This window comes from Pholis gunnellus, assembly GCF_910591455.1.
Source record: "Pholis gunnellus genome assembly, chromosome: 4".
Taxonomy (NCBI): domain Eukaryota; kingdom Metazoa; phylum Chordata; class Actinopteri; order Perciformes; family Pholidae; genus Pholis; species Pholis gunnellus.
In genome coordinates, this window is record NC_136530.1 from 8,685,325 (window position 1) to 8,709,249 (window position 23,925).

The 23,925-nt window shown below is 41.6% G+C and overlaps 1 protein-coding gene across 1 annotated transcript in view; it reads right to left on the reverse strand.

Annotated features, from left to right (window-relative positions):
* The window catches only part of cacna1ea (calcium channel, voltage-dependent, R type, alpha 1E subunit a), a gene marked incomplete at its 5' end in the record, with an annotated part of 74,202 nt that overhangs the window by 26,172 nt on the left and 24,105 nt on the right, over nucleotides 1-23,925 (reverse strand). Inside the window, 8 exons of the mRNA XM_079157864.1 lie at nucleotides 60-113; nucleotides 374-489; nucleotides 1,395-1,498; nucleotides 3,910-4,100; nucleotides 5,662-5,820; nucleotides 6,625-6,728; nucleotides 19,800-19,939; nucleotides 20,114-20,219. Coding sequence (XP_079013990.1) covers nucleotides 60-113; nucleotides 374-489; nucleotides 1,395-1,498; nucleotides 3,910-4,100; nucleotides 5,662-5,820; nucleotides 6,625-6,728; nucleotides 19,800-19,939; nucleotides 20,114-20,219 — 974 coding nt within the window. The remainder of the gene's footprint in view (nucleotides 1-59; nucleotides 114-373; nucleotides 490-1,394; nucleotides 1,499-3,909; nucleotides 4,101-5,661; nucleotides 5,821-6,624; nucleotides 6,729-19,799; nucleotides 19,940-20,113; nucleotides 20,220-23,925) is intronic.

Consider the following 23,925-nt stretch of genomic DNA (forward strand, 5'->3'; position numbering starts at 1 on the left):
AATGTGAGGATAGCAGAAAGGCAATGTGCACAAAGACACGAAGATCGTTGCTGACTTACCATCGAGGGCAGAAGGTCCTGAATTCTTATTCTCCTCTGCAAGCATCACTTCCTCTGGAAAGCAAAAAGTCAGACCCCGATAAGAAATGAGCAGCCGGTGATGGCTCAGATGGAAAGAGACATACAGACATCTTGACTAACAATTACTACAACTATATCTCAATTGTGGTGGAACAAACAGGTTGAATCAGATACTCATAAGTTCACCAAATGATAGCATTAGTCTTAAAGCTTAAAGTGAAATATCGATTTTGCTTTTCTCATCAAGAGCCAAATCCTTGGTCCCGGTGAGCCGTGACTGGGACTAAAGCCACCTGCTCTGTCGATCCAGGCCCGGTAGCCGTTGAGCTCTCTCTCAATCTGCTGTTGGCGTCTCAGTTTCATGAAGGCTCTGCGGTTTTCCACCCTCTCCCTCTCCTTCGCAAATTCCCTGCAGAACAAAATCAAACCACAAAATCACTTATTTACTCTTTAAGGGAACAGGGATTTATAGTCACATGGATAAATAAATCCTCTTGGAGACAATCGCCGGGGGGAAATATGTTGTTGTTTTGAACTCTTGTCATTGCTCATTCAACCATAAGAGCAGAGGAGAGGGAGCAAGGCAAAGGAGGTCTCTCACTGCGGAGATCCCGATAATGTGGATCCCCCATTAACCTTTACGTAATACTAATTAACTTGTATAGACCTTCACACCACGTACTGGAATAGCACAATTTGACTTGACAGCAGCTAGTTTGCCAACCGCTCATCCAGCCAGTTAAATAGCAGCGTACAGAGTGTTGTCTGGCTACCAGCCTACAGCCTGCCAGGTCCTACTGACAACACAACCGGCTGACTGTACTGTGTACTGTAACTGTAGCCAATCTCAAGGGCCATCTACTTTGAAGGATGTGGTGTAGCCTGGCAGCTGAGAATCAGTGTATCTTGACAGAGACCAAAACTAACGGTGCATTTGAGCGGCCCTTAGTCAGTTAAGTTACTCCTTTTGTCCTCTGTGGGACATACGGCCGAAATGACATCCCTGAGCAATTTCGGAAACAGAATTTCTGTTTCACTGTTGGTGCTGCTAGCTCTACGCCCACCCCCCCCTTAACCTGGAGTGTCGGTGTGCTGTCTTTTGTTAGCCCCCTAACCTGAGACAAATCTGGCTTGGGAGATTAAACTGCCACCAGCATAGCTCTCAAGCCTCGGCACCGTGTCCAACACCAATAAGTTTCAAAGGACCACCTCAAGGTACCATTAAGTAACTGGGGAAAAACAGCATCAATCTGTCACAAAAAGCGGAAACCTTGATGAGTTTAAAATGAACCTGGATTGAACTCGTGGACCTACCCGGAGAGGACTCCCAGCACAAGATTCAGGACAAAGAAAGAGCCGATGATGATGAGAGGGATAAAGTAGAGCCAGTTCCAGTTGGTGCCCAAGGCATCGTCTGTCTGAAACATCAAAATAAATTCTAAATTCAGTAAAATCACATCAGTGCTGGAGCACATTCATGCTGCCATTGACAGAAATACACAAGTGTAGGTGTTTGGGTGGCTGCTGAAGGTTCCTGAGTGCAGGCAGGGCATCGAACAGCTACATCATGTGTATTGATCTACACTGGCCTCATAGGAAGAGCTCGGAGGAGAGTTGAGGTACTGAAGCCTTCTGTCTGAAGCCAACATAGAAACAGAGTACAGCATCTCTACTTCAGTCGGTGAGCCTGTATGGTCAGCGGTCCTTTTTCAGCATGTCATCCTCCCACTTTCCTCCCTCCTTCATTGTTCATCAGCAAAGCTTATTCCGCATCACTTCAGACAGCATAATACAATCAACCTGGCAAATCATCTGCCTTCATCCATCTCAATAAAAACTGAAAGAGCAGGCAGCGGACTGCAAATTACACCCTGGCACAGCAGTTTGTTTTCGTGAATGTGTTCTTATGAGTGTTGCTTTACTGAGATCTTTGGTAAAGGAAGAAAGGAGAAATTAAGTTATTGATTAATTCTGTGATTTTCTTTTGGTTTCCATATATTTTGGCAACTGACAATTGTGATTTTTGGCGATGAAAAGTACAAATATTATTTTAGAAGTAGTACTTACAAGAAGCATACAGTACAACAATGACCAAGAGTACACGGCTGTCTGTCCTTTTGTCTTCTTGTTAAGATTAAAACTGGCTCAAATAATAGAAATCTTTAGACTACGGTCTATAGTGAAATTCACAAAGTAACTACTTCTCGTTATATGGTATTGCCAAAATGTCATGCTCATACAAAGGAGTTTTTGCTAAATTCAGTTGTTTTGGGCCTTGGGGAATGTTAGTGCTAATAAATCTTCTTTTGATTGAAATTCGGCACAACTTCTGTTGAGTACTTTCGATCTTGAGTAGTGTATTTCCTTACTGGTTTGAAAATGTAGCAAAACTTGCATCGGAAACAGCTTCTGAACATACTCTATTTCCTTCCAATCTGATACAACACCAGATATTTTGCCAAAAGTAAATCACAGTAAAAATGCCCATATGTTTATAAAATGGTTCAGTCTTAAAATAATACAGAACAGTTGTTCTGGTAGCAACCCTGCACTAGGCATAATGTATCCGTGCATACTGTTTCAGAAGTGTCCAGGCCTTGACGAGAAGAATTACATTTTGTTTTACTTTCTGATGGTATATTTTTGACGCGGGCAGGATTTTGCACACTGCTCCTATCTGAACAGGATCTTGTAACTCAACTAGAGGTGGACATGATTGGACTTGATTTGTTGGATGGTCATGCAGGCAAGAAATATATCAAATTAGCAAATGGTGCCACCGCCTTCCACTGTTTGCCTTTCTTTCTACATACTGTCTGTGTGTGTGTGTGTGTGTGTGTGTGTGTGTGTGTGTGTGTGTGTGTGTGTGTGTGTGTGTGTGTGTTTTCCTGCTCCTCTAACTGACATAAACGCTCATAAAGCACGTTGCAGAACCTCAATCCTTGTCTGACAGATACTTACATCAGATAAGGACATTGTTACCCTCATTATGAACATGATGCAGTATTTTCCTGCTTTCTGTTGTGTAACTGTCAGAGGATTCAAAACATGTCCTTGGGCTTTTGCTATTGGACGAAGAGTCCTTGAGCATAAAAACGTTCAGTTTCCTACAGAGCAACAGCATAGCTGACTCAGCCCGCTCTTATTCTCAATCGATCTGTGAACGGTCAATCACTGCTCTGAGATGTGGACCAGGAGGACTTGATGATGTCAGTCACACAGGATGACGAAACTACATAATATATACAAATACTCCAATACATCACGTAACCATAGAGTAATAAAAAATACTTTTAGAGACATGGCTCAGGGAGACAATTTTCTGCTAAAATTGCCATTAAGGTGCTACTTAAAGAAATGATTCACATTAGTTCTGTCTATTTAAACAGAGGCCAAAATATAATTTTTCTATCTGCTGTCTTCGTGTTCATATTCACACAATACATAGCAGATGTTTACGCATTAATCCTAGATTACATTTCTAAGAGATTCTGAAGCGTGCCACATTTCATAAGTAGTAGGTGGGCAGTCTAATCTCTGTTCAGCCCTTGCAGCATGTTGCAGCAGGTTTTACATTTGTTAGGATAGATAGAATAAAAAATGGCAGGCTGAGAGCAAAACAAGAATCAACAGAGCACTCTGCAGTGTCAGCACAAAAATCACATGCCAGTAACCCTGACCCCATGTTCTCCATCCGCAGGCAGACCGTCTGAGAGGAGGATGCAGACCTCCGCAAAACACTGCTGCACCCTCAAAAATGTGCGGCAATCCAGAGAAATAATATGAGCGGCAGATGTGAGTGTACATGTGTGTGTGAGAGCTGTCTTACATTGTAGAGTACAGTGGTCCACCCCTCCATGGTGATGCACTGGAAGACCGTGAGAACAGCAAACAGGATGTTGTCAAACTGAGTGATGCCGTCATTTGGGCCGATCCACGTATCGCTGCAGGTGTACTTGGCCGGACACTTACGCACGCCACACGGGACCTCGTACTCAGAGGAGTCCACCGTCTCGTTTTCTGGAAGGTGCATAGATAGAAAAAATGTGTCGTACATGGGACCAAAGTTACCAACAACAGAAAACAGACCTTACCTGTTCAATGAATGCCTGTATTCAATTTGAAAGCTATCGCGCATTTAATAATTTTCACACAATTTGAATATTTTGTTCTCACGCTTACTGCACAGTTTAAACCCATCCATGAACCCAGTGAGCAACGGCGCCCTTCATTATTGCTCAACAATTGAGTTGTGTGACAGTGATTTCTTAGCCTCGAAGATATCTCACTGGCCACGTGTCACAATGTGCAGGAAGAATGAATTAAGAGTCAAAAGGAATAAAGGAAACCTCTCTATAGTGGAGCAGCGGAGCAGCAGCGCGCCTGTCAGAACAGTAACGTGACCATTCAGTGACAGAATATACGCACTTCAGTCCGCCCTTGTTATCTAACTGTCCATTCAGCTTCAGCGTGACGTGAACAGCATGGAGGTTAGTGACAGCTGTGAATGCACAATGAGCTATTGTCGAGCACCGCATTCTTTTTAATTAGACAGGACAACACTGACAGTTTGGTTTGGTCAAGCCTGCAGGTGCAGCCTGGCGTGCCATTGTGCATGCGTGTGTGTGCATTTGTGATTATGACAATGGCGCTACTACCTAAAGAGCTATGTACACAACACGTAGACACACACATACAGTAGATACACACTCAATAACAACACCGTGAGCTCAGTCTCGACTCTTTGCTTTTCCTTATCTGATGCAGTTTGCTGACAAAAATAGTTCTTAAATTAGTCTTTTATCTGTTTATTATTATTATTCACAACCATTTCAGGCCCTTTCTAAATTGTTCTTTTTTTTATCCATGCCATTAGTGTGTGTCAGAGTTATTGAGACAATTTCCTGATTTGCAATGCAACTTAAATTAGATCTTGGTTTAAGATGAATAAATATCTGAATAACAGTAATCAACACAGAGTAGAATGGATTATTCCATATGTTTATGTGTTGATTGATTGATTTCCTGTCTGTGTGAAATACTAGATAGAAGGGTGCTGTAATCAATCAATACAATGTTCCCGTCCTTTTAAAACAATAATTAGAGAACTGTCCATCATAACCTTTTTTTTTGTGAACAACTATAACTAATGAAACTTTTCTTGAATCTGTTCTTTTGATTTATAGAATATGATTTGACAGAGCAAACATTGCCAGACAAATGAAATGTTCAGACAAAGGCTATGATATGTGTAAATAAATAAAATAATCATTTAACTAACAATAATGTTCCAAAATTATGTGAACCTGCATCATTTTAAGTCAAAAACAAATTCTAGGGGGATATCTCCCAGCATCTTTTAGTCACTGTAATAATGATCGGTATTACTGGTCGATGCACACGCCGACATGTGAATAAGGGGAGTAACAGCACTTTTTTATTTTCCACTTTAATGTACATACTGTGCACATCCTGTACAGATATCTGCTTATAAAAAGCATCACTATGCATATACCGCATGTCATTGTGCAGCATGTACCTGTATGCTATAGAGACATATATGCAATGAGTGTGTCTGTACCCAGTATTCCAGGCTGCGGCGTGCAGGTGTAGTGCAGTTTGCCGCTGTAAAACTCCAGGCCGATGATGGCGAACATGAGGATTGCAAAAAAGAGCAGCATGCCGATCTGCAGCAGAGGAACCATGGCCTTCATTATAGACTTCAAGACTATCTGCAGACCTAGAAGTAGAGCACACAGTGAGTTCAAGTGAAAACACATTTGTGAAACATGCCAGTCATGAAATGTAATGACTTCACTTTACAGTGACTGAAAGAATATATATTTTCAAGTAGAGCTGAAGCGCTTTGTCAATTAATTTATTTTAACAGAAAATTAACCATCAACTATTTTGATAATCTATAAATCATTCAAGTAATTCAAGCAATCAATCATTGATTCCAGCTTCTCAAATTAATGTTTGCTTGTTGTCTTACTTTCTATGATGGTAAATCGAATATTTTTGGATTTTTTTACTGCTGGTCAGACAAAACAAACAACTTGAAGATGCTAGCTTTGGTTCTAAGAAATTGTGAAGGACATTTTCACACATTGATATTTTACTAATCAAACCATTACTTTCTTAAGAACAAAGCTAATCAGCACATTAATCAGTCAGTTAGACCAATATATTATGCTGATATTGGCCTGGAATTTAATAGAGGACATCTGTGTTCCATTAATTAATTCAACCTTTATTTACAAAGCGTATATGACAGTTGCAAATGGACCTCACTTCAAAATAGTCACTCTCAAGTGTATCTAGCTACGCAGGCAGTTATGGTTTTCTTTCTTTGGAACTGCTTTCTGCTAAAACATTTAATTGGAGTGAATTGGAGGTTTACATTTTCCGAGGCGATATCTGAAAACCTGACCAAATACCGCCAAAACTGTCTTCATGGCTAGACACACCAAGGGGACAAGACAATATGTTTTATTTTCTCGACTTAAGCAATACAAGGATATTGATGTAATGTGGTGCTTACTCGGGATGCCTGAGACCAGTTTGAGGGGCCGCAGCACTCGCACCGCCCTCAGGGTCCTCAGGTCCACTGAGATGTTCATATGGGCCCCTGCTGCGGCCAGGATCCTGCACAGGAGAACACAAACCCACACAAACAGACACACAGTGTCACAGAGCAGAATGGTCCCTGTCTTGCAGATGCACATGAATGCTACAATTTTACACTTTATAATCTGTTGCGGAGTGGTGTCAATAAGGGGACTCACGCACACACACACACACACACACAAAACACAGTAGGGCCATCACACATAGTATTGGAGGATGGCTGCAGCGCTCAGATATGGAGTGTGAGGTCTCCAGCACGCAGAGAGAAAACAGAGAAAACAAATAGGGATGTTTTTCGGGGCTTTTGGCTGTTTCACTGTGTGTGGGAGGACGCAATGGCTGTGACAACTGCTATTTAGGAGCAGAACAAAGAAAGCAGCTCTGTCAAGGGAGGGCAAGACACCCTCAGGCTGGAGAGACATGAAGCTCACGGACAAACACGCATGGACAAACAAACACACACACACACACACACACACACACACACACACACACACACACACACACACACACACACACAGACACACACACGTCGCAATCACACTGACCTCTTATCTGCTTCACAAAGCCAGTCCTCCGAAAGTTCCATTTTTACCTTGTCTTGTTTTCTCTCATCTATTCCCCCGCCCTCTAAATACACCTCTGTGGCCTTCAGCCCTTAGACTGATGACGAAAAACAAAGACAGTGACCCCCCCCCCACACACACACCCACCCCTGCTTCCTCATTAGTCTGCCCTCTTGCTTCCCTTTTCTCTCTCCTCTCAATACCCTCATATCCTGCTCTTCATACCTAAACCTCTCTCCTCTCACCTTCCTCTTCCTCCCCCTGTTTATACAACCACCTTCCCAATTATACTGGCACCTTTGACTCCGTTAATCAATTTTCCACTGACCGGGACGCACATTTATATCCCTTTTACTTGGTTGCTGAGAGAAACACAAATAGATGGAAGGATGAAAAGTAAGAAAATAAAAAGGTTTTTGCCAAGGAGAGGATGGAGCAGCGTTTTTACTTTGAGTATCAACTCCAAAACTTAAAATTAAACTGTACGTGAGTGCTCATTGCTCTTCTGACCAGTTAAAAAAACAATGATGGCTTAACAGTTGTCGTAATTAAATTCACTTCAATCATGAAAAGATGACTACAATGAAGGCCACAACATATAACACAAGAACGTCGAAGGTAATTGATAGGCGGATTATGTAAAAGATTTTTAATTATTTAATAATTTAAAACATATGATCTACGTGCAGTAAAATGTTAAAACAGCATCTTACAGTCATTTACTCTAAGATGATGGCATACTTTCGAACACACAGCGAGAAAAACAGCAACACAGACCCAGTTACCTTCCCGTGACACAGTGGTGAAAATGAGTCCGGTCTATAGTGTGAGGAGACACAGAGCGTCATCTGATTTAATTAACAGACGAAAGACATGTAGAGGGAGAGTGAGAGGAAGAGAGAGAATGAGGTGCGAGAAAGATTAAAAATAGCTCACCATCATCCACACAAATACAGAAATAGAATTATTCTCATGAGTTTCACACCTCTGACTATTCCCCATTGGATTTTCCTCCCTTTTCCATTTTCACCCCAGACACGCTACGTCTTTGTACTTTTCTCCTTTTCTCCTTTTCTCCTTCCCTCCTTTTACCCCAATCGCTCCCTCTGCTGCCTCCTGCCACCTCGGTCATTTCATCCCCCACTTCCTCCACCTCTCAATCTTTCCTCAGACCATTAGTCAGTCCTGGCTGCTCTTTAGTTGTTATGGAGACGAAGGGATGGAGGGTCTAAAAACGGCTACCTCATTTAGTCAGCTGTTGGATGTCCTGGGTCCCGTTTTCTAATAACGACCGTTTGCAGTTTAGAGTTGTTTTTGCTCTCAACGTTCCTTTAATTCAGGCAAAAGTCATGTTAGCGGACTTTGAATTGTCTGCTTGTTCAAGCCAAGGAAGTGTGTGTGTGTTCATGCTTGCAAATAAGAAAGAGACGTTACAGCTAGAAATAGAATGCTTGCTGCTGGTGCTCAGTCTTTGCCTCTTTTGTGTCTGTGTCTTGAGCTGCTGTCTGGAAGTCAGTATCATGCCAATAGAACGGTGTCAGCTGCTATTAAAGCCTGCAAAAATACACTAGGTCTAAATTGTTTTGATTGGCTGTATGTAAAGAAATTCTCTGTAGATGTATGCTGAAGTATGCGCAGACATCTAACGTCATCTGTGTCCTGACACTGTTGCGTATGATGTTCCAGTTACATTACAGTCATTTAGCAGACGCTTTTATCCGAAGCGACTTACAATTCATATTCTATCATACAGTAGGCACACCTACGGGAGCAATTGTGGGGTTAAGTGTCTTGCTCAAGGACACATCGACATGCAACTAGTGGAGCCGGAGCCGGACGGCCCTGCTCGCCAACTTGGCGGCTGTTGGACAAAATGTTTATATGCATTGTGTAAATTATGCATAAACTCTCCCAAAATTACAGCGAAGCACAAGTACATGTACACAGCTCCTGAGAGCTGTCCATGGTGCTGAAGAGGATGAGGAATTCATATTACAGTAAACTGGATTTGGAACTGTCTGTAAGGCACCTTGTATTGTACATTTTTAAGGGTACATAAAATGAAAAGCTTAAATGAAACAACATTTTTCAGGTGGAACTGGTCCGGCCTGATGCCAATCTTACCAACGCTTATCTATTACAGGCTGCTTTGGTCAGGAACTGGAAATTCTCTATCAACGAATAATAATAACTACTTTACATACACAGTCCAGGCAGAAATAAGAATAATTTCATGGATTTACATGGAAATATTGCCAAAATGTCCAATAACTTACACTTCCCTCCACTATAGTGCTTTCCAATCATCATTATGACAGCTACGCTTCACACTACTGCCGTCTGGACATCGGCGCACATTGGCACCCTCTTTATGACTGAGATGAGGAAGGTGAAGGTTGGCTACAGAAACTGGCAGATGTAAATCAGCCACGGGAAGCACAACACATGGCTGATTTGGCGCGAAAGAAAGATTTATTTCCTCCCTGTAGTTTCCCTTCTCCCTAATGTGGGACAATTCATCTGTTGTTTGTATTGGGTTAAAGCTAGTTTATGATTGAAATGGAGATAAACACTTTTTATTAAAATCATATTACTTATATTAAACACTTATATCTTTAAAGAATATCAGTCGTCATGATGACTAAAACAAGATATAAGACCTTCTGTCTGTGTCTGGTTTTTAAACAATGTTTTACTTGTAGCTTTCTATTGGTGCACCAGAGGCGTAAATATAAGAATATCCAAGAGTGTGCTCATTTAAATACATTTCAGAAGTAACCCTTTTTATAATTCCCTACAGTTCCCACATCTCTCCGAGTTTGTCTATCTTTTTTTTCTCTGCCAACTAAACTCGATGGTTAAAACTTGAGCTACAGTTTGGGCCTGATGGGGATGAGAGCGTCTTGAAATGGATCGAACCCCGGGAGTCCCTTCATGAACACCTTCACTGATCTCAGAGACAACACACGTCTGGCAGGTGCCTGCTGCATCTTCAAGTCATTTTTAGTCACCGGCAGTTGTCGCGCAGAAAAAAACATCTTGGTTCACCCTGCACGTATATATCCGCAGGCGTTATGTGAGATACACAGTGTAGTGAACGGAGCCGATGCCCTGGTCAGAGTTGTCAGCCATGATAAGTGAGGAACAATGACAGGCCGTGCAGAAGTGACAGCTCGCTGCCACGTGACAAATCTGTTGTGACAACCGTCATGCTGTGATACTGATAACGTTGTGACTTATTCTCCACGTCACTGTCAAGCTGCTAACTAATATGATGTGAGCGCACCTGACTATTGTTATGATATCAGCTCCACAACATGTGCTATTAACACCACTGGTTCTCAGCTCAGGGGTTACAGGATCATTCTAGTGCATCACAAGATGCTGTTTAATACAAAAGCATTTTTCATTGTTCTTTATTGCTATTATCGATATCATCAATTACACCTGTACTTTTGTAAAAATGTAAAATTATCTGCTGTAAGGTGTTCTGGTGATCTCTATGTCTAACGGTCAGGTGGAGGACTTTTTCGTACACGGTATTTGGTGATAACAAACAGTGGCGATAAAAGATATTGTTCTTAGTTCTTGGAAAGTTGACTTCTGGGAGGTTTTCCACTCAACAAAAAGCAATATACCAAACAGTTTATAGCCATTAATGTGTCAATGCCAATGTGCACAATCCAGCAGTATGACTTGCAGTAGATTGCATCTGGAGGAGAGCAGGTAGGAGTACTAAACACAATGGAGAAACACACAATGAGTTGGTAAAGCTGAGCTGGGTAAAAACATCAACTAATACAGTGTAACACTGTGCAACTCAACCATGGTAAAAGCGTAGCCCGAACACTAACTAAAGACAAAAGTAAACTTTCATGCAGAGGACACTGTGGCCCCCCTTGTTTTGTTTTTAGGGGCATCTTGGTGTAACATTATGAAAGCATGACAGCGTGTTTTACAGCAATAAGACGGTGCAGGTTTCCCTTCTCTGTCCTCAGTCGCCAACTTTCCACGAGAGCTTTTACGATATTGTTTTGAATTTAACTTTCCACACAGTGATCTGTTGGCATATCCCTTTGCTGTTGGTTGTGTTGCTGATATCTCCTTATGCTTCAGGATGAATTCAGTTATTTTCTGGTCACAAAGCGCTCCCCTTTGCTCACCCAGAACGGACTGGAGAAGCTGCTAGTCACTGACTCCCAAGAATGAATCAGTTATTGCATTTACATGTGACAATTTAGTGAAAGAGATCTGAATAAGCTGTTAATAAGATGACTGATTATATCAGTAGTAGCACGATAACTTGACAAATTGTGTCAATTGAATGCTCAAGTGAACATTAAAAACTGGGACTCTAGATTTGGAGATTTCTTTCTGAAGATAAAATGATCTGTGATGATTCAACAAAAAGTTTTCAGCACTGATAACACACTACAACCTGAACTCTCATACATTCCTATGTTATGAAGACCTGTGATTCTGCAGGACCATGAATTCATATAACTCCTCTGGTGGCCGATCCTACAGTGGGTGGTGTGTGTACAGCGGATCGTCTTGACATAATAAGGAATTGTGTGGAGAAACTCCTACAGTGCTGCTCTGGTTGGTTTAGTTAATATAAGCCTCTTCGCCTCCCACAGTGTGCTCTCTCATTTCTAACTCCCCCCTCATCCTTTTTACTCTCTTTCTCTCTCTCTGAAACACACACACACACACACACACTCACACTGAACCCTTCTACATTCACACAAGATATTCAAGTTGTTATGCAAGATCAATTGTTACTGCTCCTTATATCGACAGGCTGAGATACTGGCCTAGCTTTACGTGAATCAGCTGAGTATCAGCCTGCATATTGGTTTATGTGTCAGTTAAGTAAATGTTTGCTCTTTGGCCAGAATGAATAATTGATCTGGGTAAATTATTTATTAACCATCTGTTAGAAGAGAGAGAGAGAGAGAGAGGTAAAGAGATAAAGACAGAGAGCGAGTGAGACATCTTAATTCAGTACAGTGCAGAGATAAGTCGTTGGCAGTGGCACGCCAACTCTTTCTAGGTCTCAAAAGTTCACATACAGCATGCAAAACCAATGAGAAGATTGGAAATATTACATAATATCACATACACTGCTTACATACAGTATGTTTCTATTAAAAAAACCCTATCACAGGCCTCAGGGCAAGGACATTGATGAATTACAAAGTGAGATATTTAGAAATACACATTACAAAACAATTCATGGTTTTGGGTGGAGGAATGTGAATTTCAGCATGCGGTGGTAGAAGAAGTTTCCTGATCCTCACATTACAAGCCAACGTCCTGCATTCAAAATGTTTCTGCCGTACAATATTATAAAGAAAACCTATTTAAAAGTTGTCATTTTGTTGCAGAATTGCTCCAGTCCAGGCTATATTATTGTTTATTATTGAATTATTGTTAATAATTATTGCGAGCTATTGATATTATTGTAACACGTGAACAGCATTTAATGTCATTTATATTACTTTTCTTTTCTTACTGTTCAATCCATATCAATGTATCATATTTTATACCTAGTAAAGCAACATTAATGATTGTGTTTTGTATGTAAAGTCTCTCTAAAAAGAGAACAACTACAGACAGCATTTCTCTCTGAGACGTCGAGGACTTCTATTTGATCCCCAGATTTTCTTTGTGAGATACTACTCTCACAACATCTAGAGAAAACACATGTCAACATCACATTCAAGAACAATATATTCTCTGAAGAAAGGTGAATGCATTTTGGCTTGGAGCTCTGGCTTGTCTCTTGTGGACAATGAAAGCCAAATGCAACACAGTGCTTGTTGATATACGACTGACGAAAGCACAGCTCAAATAGCTGCTTCACTGCTGACTGTAGTGACAAAACATGGTGTCCTCAGAATAAGCCTGTGACTTATTTAATGCCCCTCACATATAATACACATTTCAAGTGTACATGATGGATGCTGAAGGATGAGCACTGATTGCATTTTGTTGTTGTTTGATTGACGTGGAGATCCTTTGATGATGTCATTTCCAACCCAGTCAATTCAATTCAATCTATTTTGTATAGCCCAATATCACAAATCACAAATTTGCCTCAGAGGGCTTTACAATCTATACACATACGTCATCCTATGTCCCGTGACCCTCACATCGTAAGACTGAGACTCAGTGAGAGTCTTTGTTTCCCTACATTGTGATCTTGTAGTAATTAAAACTCTTCAACATTACTTCATTTTCTGCCCCTGATGATTCAGAACACTGGATCCCGGTGTACTGAACACCGGAGATATTTCAAACTACCTGCAGCCTCTTGAATTATCTCTGATTCATTCATTCATTGGACACTCATCCATTCAATCTCGCTGCTTGTCAGAAGCACTCGCTCCAATACATCCATGGCCTGTGACCAAGTAAAGAGAGGAGATACGGGTGTTAGCCGGTATCATAAAAATGTCTAAAAACGATTTCTCCAAATTAGCTCTGCTTGGGATTCCCATATGGACTGTGTACAAAAAAAAGAAGCATTTTGCAGAGAAACTGTGGCTGTAACAGAGCACCCACTTTTCTCCTGCCAACAACACTGATGGTTGATTGTGACGCCTCTCAGAAGACATCTGATTCTGGTTCAACACAAAAACGGACTGCCAGATAAATACTGCATCCCCAAGTGTTTTTTTTTAGTTCATTCCAAGAAACGAGTTGTTGTTTTAAATGAAAAAGAAGACAGAGAAAAACTTTTTTTTCCCATCAGGTTCTTTGCAGCAACAATTGTAGCAATAATTGGTTCAACCCATACATCACAGAGTCAGCAGTTAGGTTCAACCATGGGCACTTTTTTTCACCTTGTTCACTGGCATCAAGGGCGTAGGTTTGTATATAGACGGTATGGACATCTCCCTACCAATGATTTATGAGGACAGAATCGTCCCTACCAATATTTGAGCATACTTCTCACATAAGGTTTGCATTATCTTCTATCACACCTGCACAGAGAGACTGAGCAGCAGAATCGCTTGTTGACCGGCTCGGAGAAATGCGCTTCTGGTGAGATCATCGGTTGTAGCACCGAAGTCCGGACATTAGTAATTATTTACTAAAAAGCCCATCGTCTCCGCTTGAAACTGACAGCTATCAATAAGACAGAAGGCAGAGATTGTGACATAAATAAAGACTTTTCCTGAAATTTGATTTGTAAGGACAAATTGCTTTATTTTATAATTTATAATTGACAAATGTTCCTGTGAATTTCTTGTAACTCTCACTACTAATTTAACTGAATTTAATGTGACAAGAATTCCCGTTAACACCGCTTTCATCTCAGTGTAGCACCTCATTTACTGATCAGATCCCAGACCAGACTGTATAAAGGCCCTTGATATAGTCTTTGTTTCCCGGCCCACTCAGCCTCTTTATAATGGCTGAGAACATGAAGAGAGTGAGAGAGAGAGGGCATACAGGGACACAGCGGGAGCTTGTTAGACTGTCAATTCCCATCACCATTATTCACTCACTTAATACAGGATCACAGCTAAAACACCAATATTTACTCAGAGGATGTCATTTGAATGTCACTTGCTGTACACTCTGTCATGTTTTGTTTTGATTTGAGAAACAAAGGTTTGTTGAAAAGTGAAAGAAAAGTGTTACCAACACTCTCCCTGTTCCCTTTTCTGTACACACACACACAAACACAAATACAGGTAAATAAGCATCATCAGACTATAGGAAAAGACACATCTATCCTGGTCTGGTCTAATTGTAGAGACATTGACCAGAGAAGCCTCCGGACTGGAGCCAGTGACAGCCTAACCTGGGGCGGGGGGTCCTTCCTCACCACGGTAACAGCTCAGGGGGACATATCCACATCACGCTGTGTCTGAACTCATCAATCGATCAGACAACAGATGGGGAATAAGATCGAGGAGGACATGTCTGTCTCTGTATCTGTATGTGTGGTAAAGACATAAATGAAAATGTAAATACCTAAATGCTACTAAACTCATAATAGTCTTGCATTTGTCTGCTGGCGGAGCAGTGGTAATAGAGTAGAAATAGTCCAGTCTTGACACTCAGGGAGGAATAAAGACTGATGGCTGCAGCGTCTATATGTTCACAGCAAAGAGGACGCTGCTTCTCTCTGTTAATTAACACTGGAGGTCTAAAGGCTCAGACACAACTCCACCAGTCCAATTTTAGCCACACGAAGAGGTACTCACCAAAACTGCCTATAGAAAAGTTTAAACAGATTAAAGAGGACATATTATTGTTTGAAAAGCAGTAATTTAAGGATATTGTTGTGATCAATAGAAAAGCAACAGACAATGAAAATCCTTTCAGAGTTTCCTTAAAGGGATTTTCTGATTTGCTGTTTAAAAAGAAAAGAAATCAGGAATTTGGGGTTTCCTCTTGGTCTATGTATTTACACTGTCTCGGGTTTGAGTCCAGCTGGGGAACTTTGTTTTGCATATCATCTCTCTCTCCTCTCATTTCCTGTCTTCACTAAACTAAATACCAAATAATAACAAGCCTAAAATAATTTTGAATTTTTGAATGGAAATATTGTCTCATGGTTCGCACGTCTGGTGTGTTTAACGACGAGTTAACTTTCCATTTTCTGCCTATTTTGCAACTAAAAAGCGGTGCAATGAGAAGACGATTAATGAGACCTTTGAGACATATTAAAACTCAGCATCAGCCTGCAAAATCAAACAAATTGCTAAAATGTCTCAAATGTCTCAAAATTCTGTTTTCTGAATGAGTCCTTAAAGACTCGTTTTTTCCTCCCCTCTCTTCTTTCTCATTTTCTTTCTTGATCTGGAATTTAACTTGTTGGGTATTCAGTTGATATGAACAGCAGAATAAGCTTCAATTTCCAAAGGAAATAAAGAAAAAGAACCATCCTGACTCAGCAGGAATGTCGGTGTTCCTAAAACAACCCTGTGGATACCAGAAATGGGAAAAAAGAAAATGCTCTGAAATGCTCTTTTTTTCCCAATCTCGTCATCTTTACTCTCATCAACTCCCTCTGAGCAAACTCCGTCTCTCCTCCACTCTCTCCCATCCCCCTCTAAGTGTCTGGCACATAGTGGTGATACGATCCCTTGGTGGGCGTCGCCCCCTGCCAACTCTTGCCAGTCTAATGGAGGGCTTGCCAGCGAATGAGACTGCCAAGGTGCCAATTAGTACGTACGATTACACATAGAAGCATCCTTCTCATCTTCTCCGGCTCTATCTCTTCTCTCCTCTCTTGTCTTTACTTCTCTCCTGTTATGTGTTACTGGTTCCAACCTCCTCTTTTCTCTGACTTCCCTTCACAACTTGCCATGTAGCAGGAGTAACAGACTGGTGAGGCATGCGTGATTTCCTGAGAAAACCCACAGCCCCTCTATTTGAATTTCAGCCACAACAGTCCTCAGCGACACGATAACAGCCTTTAAGGAAACAGCATGGGCAATCTGGTTTTTCATACGTCCCTCCCACTCACTCTCTCCGTGTGTGATACACAGGCCATCTTGAAACGCCGAGGCAGCTTGCTGAGGTAATCGTGGCCTCAAGCGTCGACACGTTAGCAAGTGGTTCCATAATTACACATGTCCAAACACAATGTTGAGTGAGTCAGGGGTATCCACGGTGGAAAGGTTCACATGCTTTGCAGTCTGAGCTAGCAGTCGTGTATTCTTATCTCCAAAGGAAAACTATTCTCCCACAACAGTTAAATTAGAGTGTCTGCCTGTAGGACTCAAGCATGTAAACCTTCAATCAAAGTCAGCTCAGTGCAGTCATGTGAGTTGAATCCACATCTCTATGACAATGTCAACAAGACTGATCATTATATGCTTCACGGATGATAGGTTTCACTGCAGGGAAATAGTACTGAAGGTACTGAAGGTATGAATAGCAAACAGTCAGTGTAGTTGGCAATTCTAAGCCATTTTTGACTATACTTGCTGTACACTAAGCCTTGAAGGGACACGTTAGACCTGTGGATGTAACCAGAATCCCTCTGTGTCTGGGGCCACACCAGGTAAATAACATTATTTTAATGACATCCAGAACGTTTTCCTGGTTTTCTGCACACTTAATCTCACCAGGGTTCATAAATAACTCAAAACATATTTCATAATAAATTGACTGGCGAACAAAGAATGGATTGCAGATGCTGGTAGCACCAGGAATTGCCCTCGTTATCTGCACCGTCTCAAGGTCCGATTAACAAAAGATATTGTTTTTGCACTTATTTAGCTCAAGAGCACCAAGACTGAAGTTTCTCTGAACTATTGTTGCTTCTGTCTAATCTTTGCAACAATATGTATTGAATATCTGTCCGTTCTAGGAGAGGGAAAACACTGTTACTCTTCCTAAGGTTTATTTTTTTTTTTCACTCATTAAAGATTTTTGGAGCTTTTTGTTATCTGAATCAGGGATGACACCGTGTTAGGCTAGACGCTGTGATGCTGTGTAGATTATAAAAACCTTTGAGAAAATGTTGTAATTCTGCATTATATGAATACAATTGACCTATCTCACTCACCTCATTTCATATCTCTACTGTCATCCATAAGAGAAGCATGAAAATGCCCCAATAATATGTGAAATTAACAACTTGTTTTGGGGAGTCTGTATCTGTATTTGTAACACAGTCTGTGACCCCTCCTGTCTGCAGAGACCTCCTAATTACTAACTGATAGACAGCACTGTGACTCATCAAATATTATCAGCAGTTCTCATAATCTTCATTCACCCTCTAATAAGATTGCAAACCTCGAGTGATGGCCTGCAGGTGAGTAAACGTGTCCTTGTGTGTGTGTGTGTGTGTGTGTGTTATAGAGAAAGAGGGAGGGAGAGACAGAGCGAGAACATTTTCATTAATTTGTCTTTGCTGTGGTCAGAATGATAATTTTCCAGGGGGATCTATCTGCAGCTCACTTGATCATGCTGCATATTAATAAAAAGAGAGCTGGAAGGCTATTCCATCCCGATCAAGCACGACTCCTCCCTACGTCACAATCAGCAGCTTAGATTGAACCCACAGAAAAAAGCCTTCATTTTACTGCCATGTGAACGTTTTGAGCTTGTGTTTGAAAAAGGAGTATCTTCCTTTTGAAAAATATTCAGGTGCATTAGATTGCATTATTTGGGACGATTCAAATGACTTCAGCCTCGTCACACACTAAGCTTGGTACCAGGAGAAGCCAACACATACCTACTTCCTGATCTATACACAACACTAATGGAAAGGTGAAGTGCGATTGCAGGATCTGTCACCCTTGGACAAGCCTTGATGTCTTCTTCTCTGTCCCCATTCAGGCAGGTGAGATTAGAACAATCAATTAGCATGTGTCTGCCTCACTGTGTCTATAATTAAGCTTCTAATTTTGGTCATTTAGTCACATGCTATGCACGATAACTGATCAACAGGCGAGAGAAGCAGGAGGCTCTCTGGCCATATCTTCCCCGACCGTCATCCACAACACTTCTTCTTTATGTCATCCCTCTCTCATGCTCTCCTCTCCTCCTCCTTCCTCCTCCAACGTCACACCCTTTCTCTCTCCAACAGCGGGTGGAGTATCGTTAAGAAGCCAGAGCTCGGCTCATCAATTATTGAACACCCAGAATCATGTAGAATTCTCTAAGAACCCTGTCTGCCAAGCCATTGTACTTCTGCGCTGTGAATTGATTAATATTTCATTTGTGTGTGTGTGTGTGTGTGTGTGAGAGAGGTTAATCTGCAGAAATCGCAAACATTTCCTCTCTTTGCTCTGACGGTGAGGCACCTTTCTGGTAACTGCTGTAAAATGCCCTTTAAAGTAACACCTTTCCCCCACAGAACAGACTAATGCAGACATAAGCCCCCCCTGGGCAATTAGGGGCATTAAACTACCTATCTATCTTAGAGTATTGATGTACTCTAAGAACACAGAGCGAGGTGATGGCTTACAAGTTTTCACCACCTCACAGTACACAGCTTCTGGTAGTATGACTTCAGCTGGTTGTTCATCCAACAAGGTGATCAGCTCGTAACAGGATGTGGTTAAAGAGGATTTTTCCCCAAATCCCTGCCTATTAGCAACCTAGTCCAAGAAATGTACTGTACAGCAAACAAATGTAATGCCCCTAGGATGTACACTACTTTTGGCTAAAAGTTCCACAATGCATTGCCTGTAAATACTGTAAAGTGTCTTTAGCACTCTGTACCGCCATTAGTGTCCAAAATCCTAATTTGCTACTCATTATACCGTAAACTATTGAGTGTTTATTTTGGGACAGAGCAAGTCTTTAGTTGGACTAGTTTTACATTTTCAAGTTGATTTATAAAATGACATACACATGTTTCTGAGGTTTAAAGACCGTTTGTTTTGAATACAGTAGATCTCACAGAACCACCAGCCCTTTCAATACAAAACGCTGATCTTGTTTCACAAACCTGCATTCAAATACATGCTTACACACACACACACACACACACACACACATACACACACACACACACACACAAACAAACTGTTTGACTCACCCACTGAGGACCACAATGAAGTCCATGACGTTCCATCCATTCCTGAGGTAGGAGCCTTTATGAAATACAAAGCCCAGGGCGATGATCTTGATCCCAGCCTCCAAACAGAACATCCCGATGAAGTAGGGCTCCGTCTTCTCCTGTAAGAGCGAAGCAGATGATCAGAGTGATAACTAGCTGACACTGAACTGAAGGTTCCATCAGATCTACAGGCTCCATCAGAGGCAGTTTAGACTAATCTGATTTCAGCAACTTGACAGAAAAGCGTGACGTGTGGTTGTGTGTGCAGATGTTTCCATGTGTGAATAACTCACCAGCCTCTTCGACATGGGGGTTTTGTCCTCTCCAGGAAGGTGCTGCTCCAGAGCCAAGACGATACAGTTGGCGATGATGGTGGTTAGGATCATGTACTCAAACGGAGTGGAAGGAAGAAGTTAAGGAACTTTTGACTGACTTGGTAAAGTATGTTAATTTGAAAGGATAAGGCTGGTGATATTCTATGTTTGTGTCAAATCCCTTTTAAAAGATCAAAACCAAACATGTCAGTCAGTCTCTCAGCATGACCTACTCTGACTGTGGCTCTCAGACCATGAAGTCCAAGTGAATCTTTAGAAACAGGTCATGTACTTTCCTTTTCTAAAATTAATTTCCTAAAACAACCGCAAACATTGCTCCAAAAAAAGTAAATAGTGCATTTGTTAGGGACTATTTTAAGCTGCAGATCTGGTGCAATAGTAAGTATTTCCAGCAACAGGATGGGATCAACTCAAAATAAAATACAGTGCCCATGTGCGTGGTAATGAAAGAACACGCCGCCCAGTGCAACAATGGGGCTTATTTTAATAGGTTTTGAGCAACAATGGAAGTTTAATCACAGAGGAGTAAGCCATATCAGGCATTGGATACACAAAGAACACTTGTTAGTGGCAACAGTTCATTGTTGGTTTTGGTCTTTTTGTAGAATCTGTTGACATATATAGTACATTGCCAGCCTCATCCTTTAAGTAATAGATTTACAGAAAGGCAAATAGGGTCAAACACAAATGCAACGTGGTCTATTCACCAGAGCACAGCAGTAGTTCAGGAAATGTACATAGTGTAATAAATTACACTAGAAATCTCTCTTTGATATCTATACACAGCACGGAATGTAAATGCTCTTAGAATAGAGAGGATAGATTAATACTAAATCACAGAATAAAACCACACAAACTATAATTTAGTTAATCACAGTAAACCAAACCGAGCAGCACTGCAATTACAATGTCGTAAGCATTGATAGTGAGGCGAACACTGATTCCTCTGTATGAAACGAAACAGAATGAACCTGCATGTCAGGCGCCTCGGGGCCGTAGACACAACCAGACGCAGGCTAAACATTATGTGAGGTCAGCTGCAACAGACAGCGACACACAGACATCCACACGCACACACACACACACACACACCGAGGCAACAGAGGGCTTATCGAGGAGGGATGATCGGGTGGGCCTTAAACGCGATCCCATAAACAGGGTCACTCACTACAAGCTTCAGTGCCTGCTCTATGGGACCTGTGTTGGTTGTCGGTTCAACACCAGCCGCTCTGGGGTTGAGCTAAGCCAGCAAATGTGTTCTTTATCTAATGCTCTGCGTGGGCAGTCCCCATTCTGCTGGCTATGTGCAGAAGAGGTAGGAAGGAAGGGAGCTTAAATCTGCAAAGTGGAGACAGGGAGGGGAGAGCGGAAGTACGAAGGAGGCAGCGATACCAGAAGGATGAAACAGGACAAAGTGATAAGGGGGATGACGGGAGATCTGTGGTAGAGAAGACAATGGTTATTTAGAGTGTCAGAAGCTTGCTAAACCGGTGGGTGAGGAGGAGGCAATGGGACCAAATAAGACTGACACCGGACATATTGACGCTGCATCGGCAGCTGTAGCCAGCAGGGTTGCTCAGGGATATGCGAGCTATGAGAAGCTAAATAAACAAAGCAAATATAATCTTACTCCCACCAGCCCACAGGGATTCTAACTTAAACCTAGACCGAGCCAACGATTTGACTCGGTGATTGCAAGTTTATCGCTGAGAGATTCTTTGGAAAAACAAAACCACAGCAGCCATCAGCAATGAGTACATGATGTGTGAAAACAAAGTGGTTTAACTGCATGGGAACTGTGTTAGGGCGAGGGTTTGTTTTCAAGAAGTAAAATATTTCTTTTGATTCACCCACAATAACTAGCATCGTGTCAGCAGCAGCCAGTCACCACGCCCCGCATTCCCACAAACACATACGACACAAACAGCAGGAGGGGGGACGCGAGACGGAGGCAAGAGAGAGGTAAGAAAGGGGAGGAAAGAGAGAAAATGAAGAAAGAAAGACAGAGGTATCCAAGGCAACAGGGTTCTCTTCCAGCCAAAAGTCAATCCTACAAGACGGTTACTGGACACCTGAACTATCTCTGTGGTCACACACGCACACACACACACACACACACACACTTTGTACAATAATTCAAAGTCTGGTCATTTCTTATATAGTATTAAAAGTTGTACATTCAAATATATTTCTATTTTTCTGATATTTTCAAGATAAAAATATTTCTGATGATTTGTGATAGTTGAATGATTTGTACTTTTGAGTCATTTCATTTGGTGATGGAACAATGTTGAACGGTGTCTTTATAGAGAAGAAGGTTCAATTAATCTGAACTATTATGCACAACTAAAGACAGTTTAAATCACTTTTCTCCTTGTTCTGCCAATGAGCACCTGAGCTAAAAAGCACATTAAACCTAAAATAACTTGTGTTTTGACCACTTTGGAGGTAGCAGGAAACATTCGCCTGTTACACATCCAGCAGATAAGAAGCAACACTCATTTAGAGTTGGGTTTCTGGCAACCTCCCAAATTAAAGTTAAATATTCACTCTGATTTAAGCTCTGTATTCGGTCTCTGCCAACTCCTCCACCAAATTAGCTCTTTAGTTAAGAGGAGATTTTAATCTTTAGCTGCTAAATGCTCCACTACATTCACCAGGTAGATACTAGCTTTGACTGCCCGCTGTTTGGTTTTGGACAGACAGGCTGAAGTGGACTGCACAGGGTATTCAGCCATGTAAAGTTAGATTACAGACCATAGGGAGCAAAAATGCTCCGTTGAAAGGGAACTGTGAACTTCATAGGGAAGAACTGAAAGTTTCTTCACTTTGCGGCAAGTTGACAAGCAAGATTATGCAACACTGTGCCTCGCTGGACCGCAGGCGTTGGGCCATGATAGCCAAACCAATATTGAAGCTACGGCTCTGTGTAACTTAAATATTCCAACGAAAGTTAACGTTGGTTGTCAGTGCTAAAATTAGCTGCTGTACAGCACTCATGCCACAGCCAACGATGCAATGAAAGTGTTGTAAGTGAATCAAAACAGCAAAGTTGTGGACTCGAATACCAAATCAATGAACTGAAAGATGCTAAAGAGCTCCGTAGAGCTGAATTGCAGAGTTTGTGATATTCGTCACCATGAGCAACACAAATTGTATCCGTTGTTGTTACTGATTTGGCCTTTTTGGGTGATGCACTCATTTGCTCTGCAATCACAGTAGTATGTTAACTTATTTGCCCAGGAGCTTCCAAACAACAGATGAGTTAATCCTGATGTAACTGATGTTCCCTGACTCCAGACATTTCAATAAACCCCATGTAATGCGGTTACATTCAATGTTGACTTTGGCACTAAATTACACACTTAACAAGTGTCTTAAACCAAACCCCCCCCCCCCCCCCCCCCCCCCCCCTCTGCGCTGCTCTGGAGTGTGACGCTGATCATGGATCGTCTAACAGCTTTAGCAGTGAGGCGTTTCGTGAGCAATCCTGTGAGTCACAGTGACGCTGGCACTCTGCCTCGACTCCTCAAACATGCGTGTAAAAATAGACACGGAGACAGAGTGTGATGCCCTGTGCATCTGTGAATACGCTCAGGCCCAGAGTGTAATCACCATTCGGAGTAAAATGAACTCCGTATCCACCTGAGGAATGAAAAGACTGATAAACTACAGCTTCTATCGCTGTGCTGTTATTCAAATATGCATAAGGGAAAAGATGTTGTCAACTGAATGGATTTAACAGACTGCGGCAGTCAAACATTGTCCAA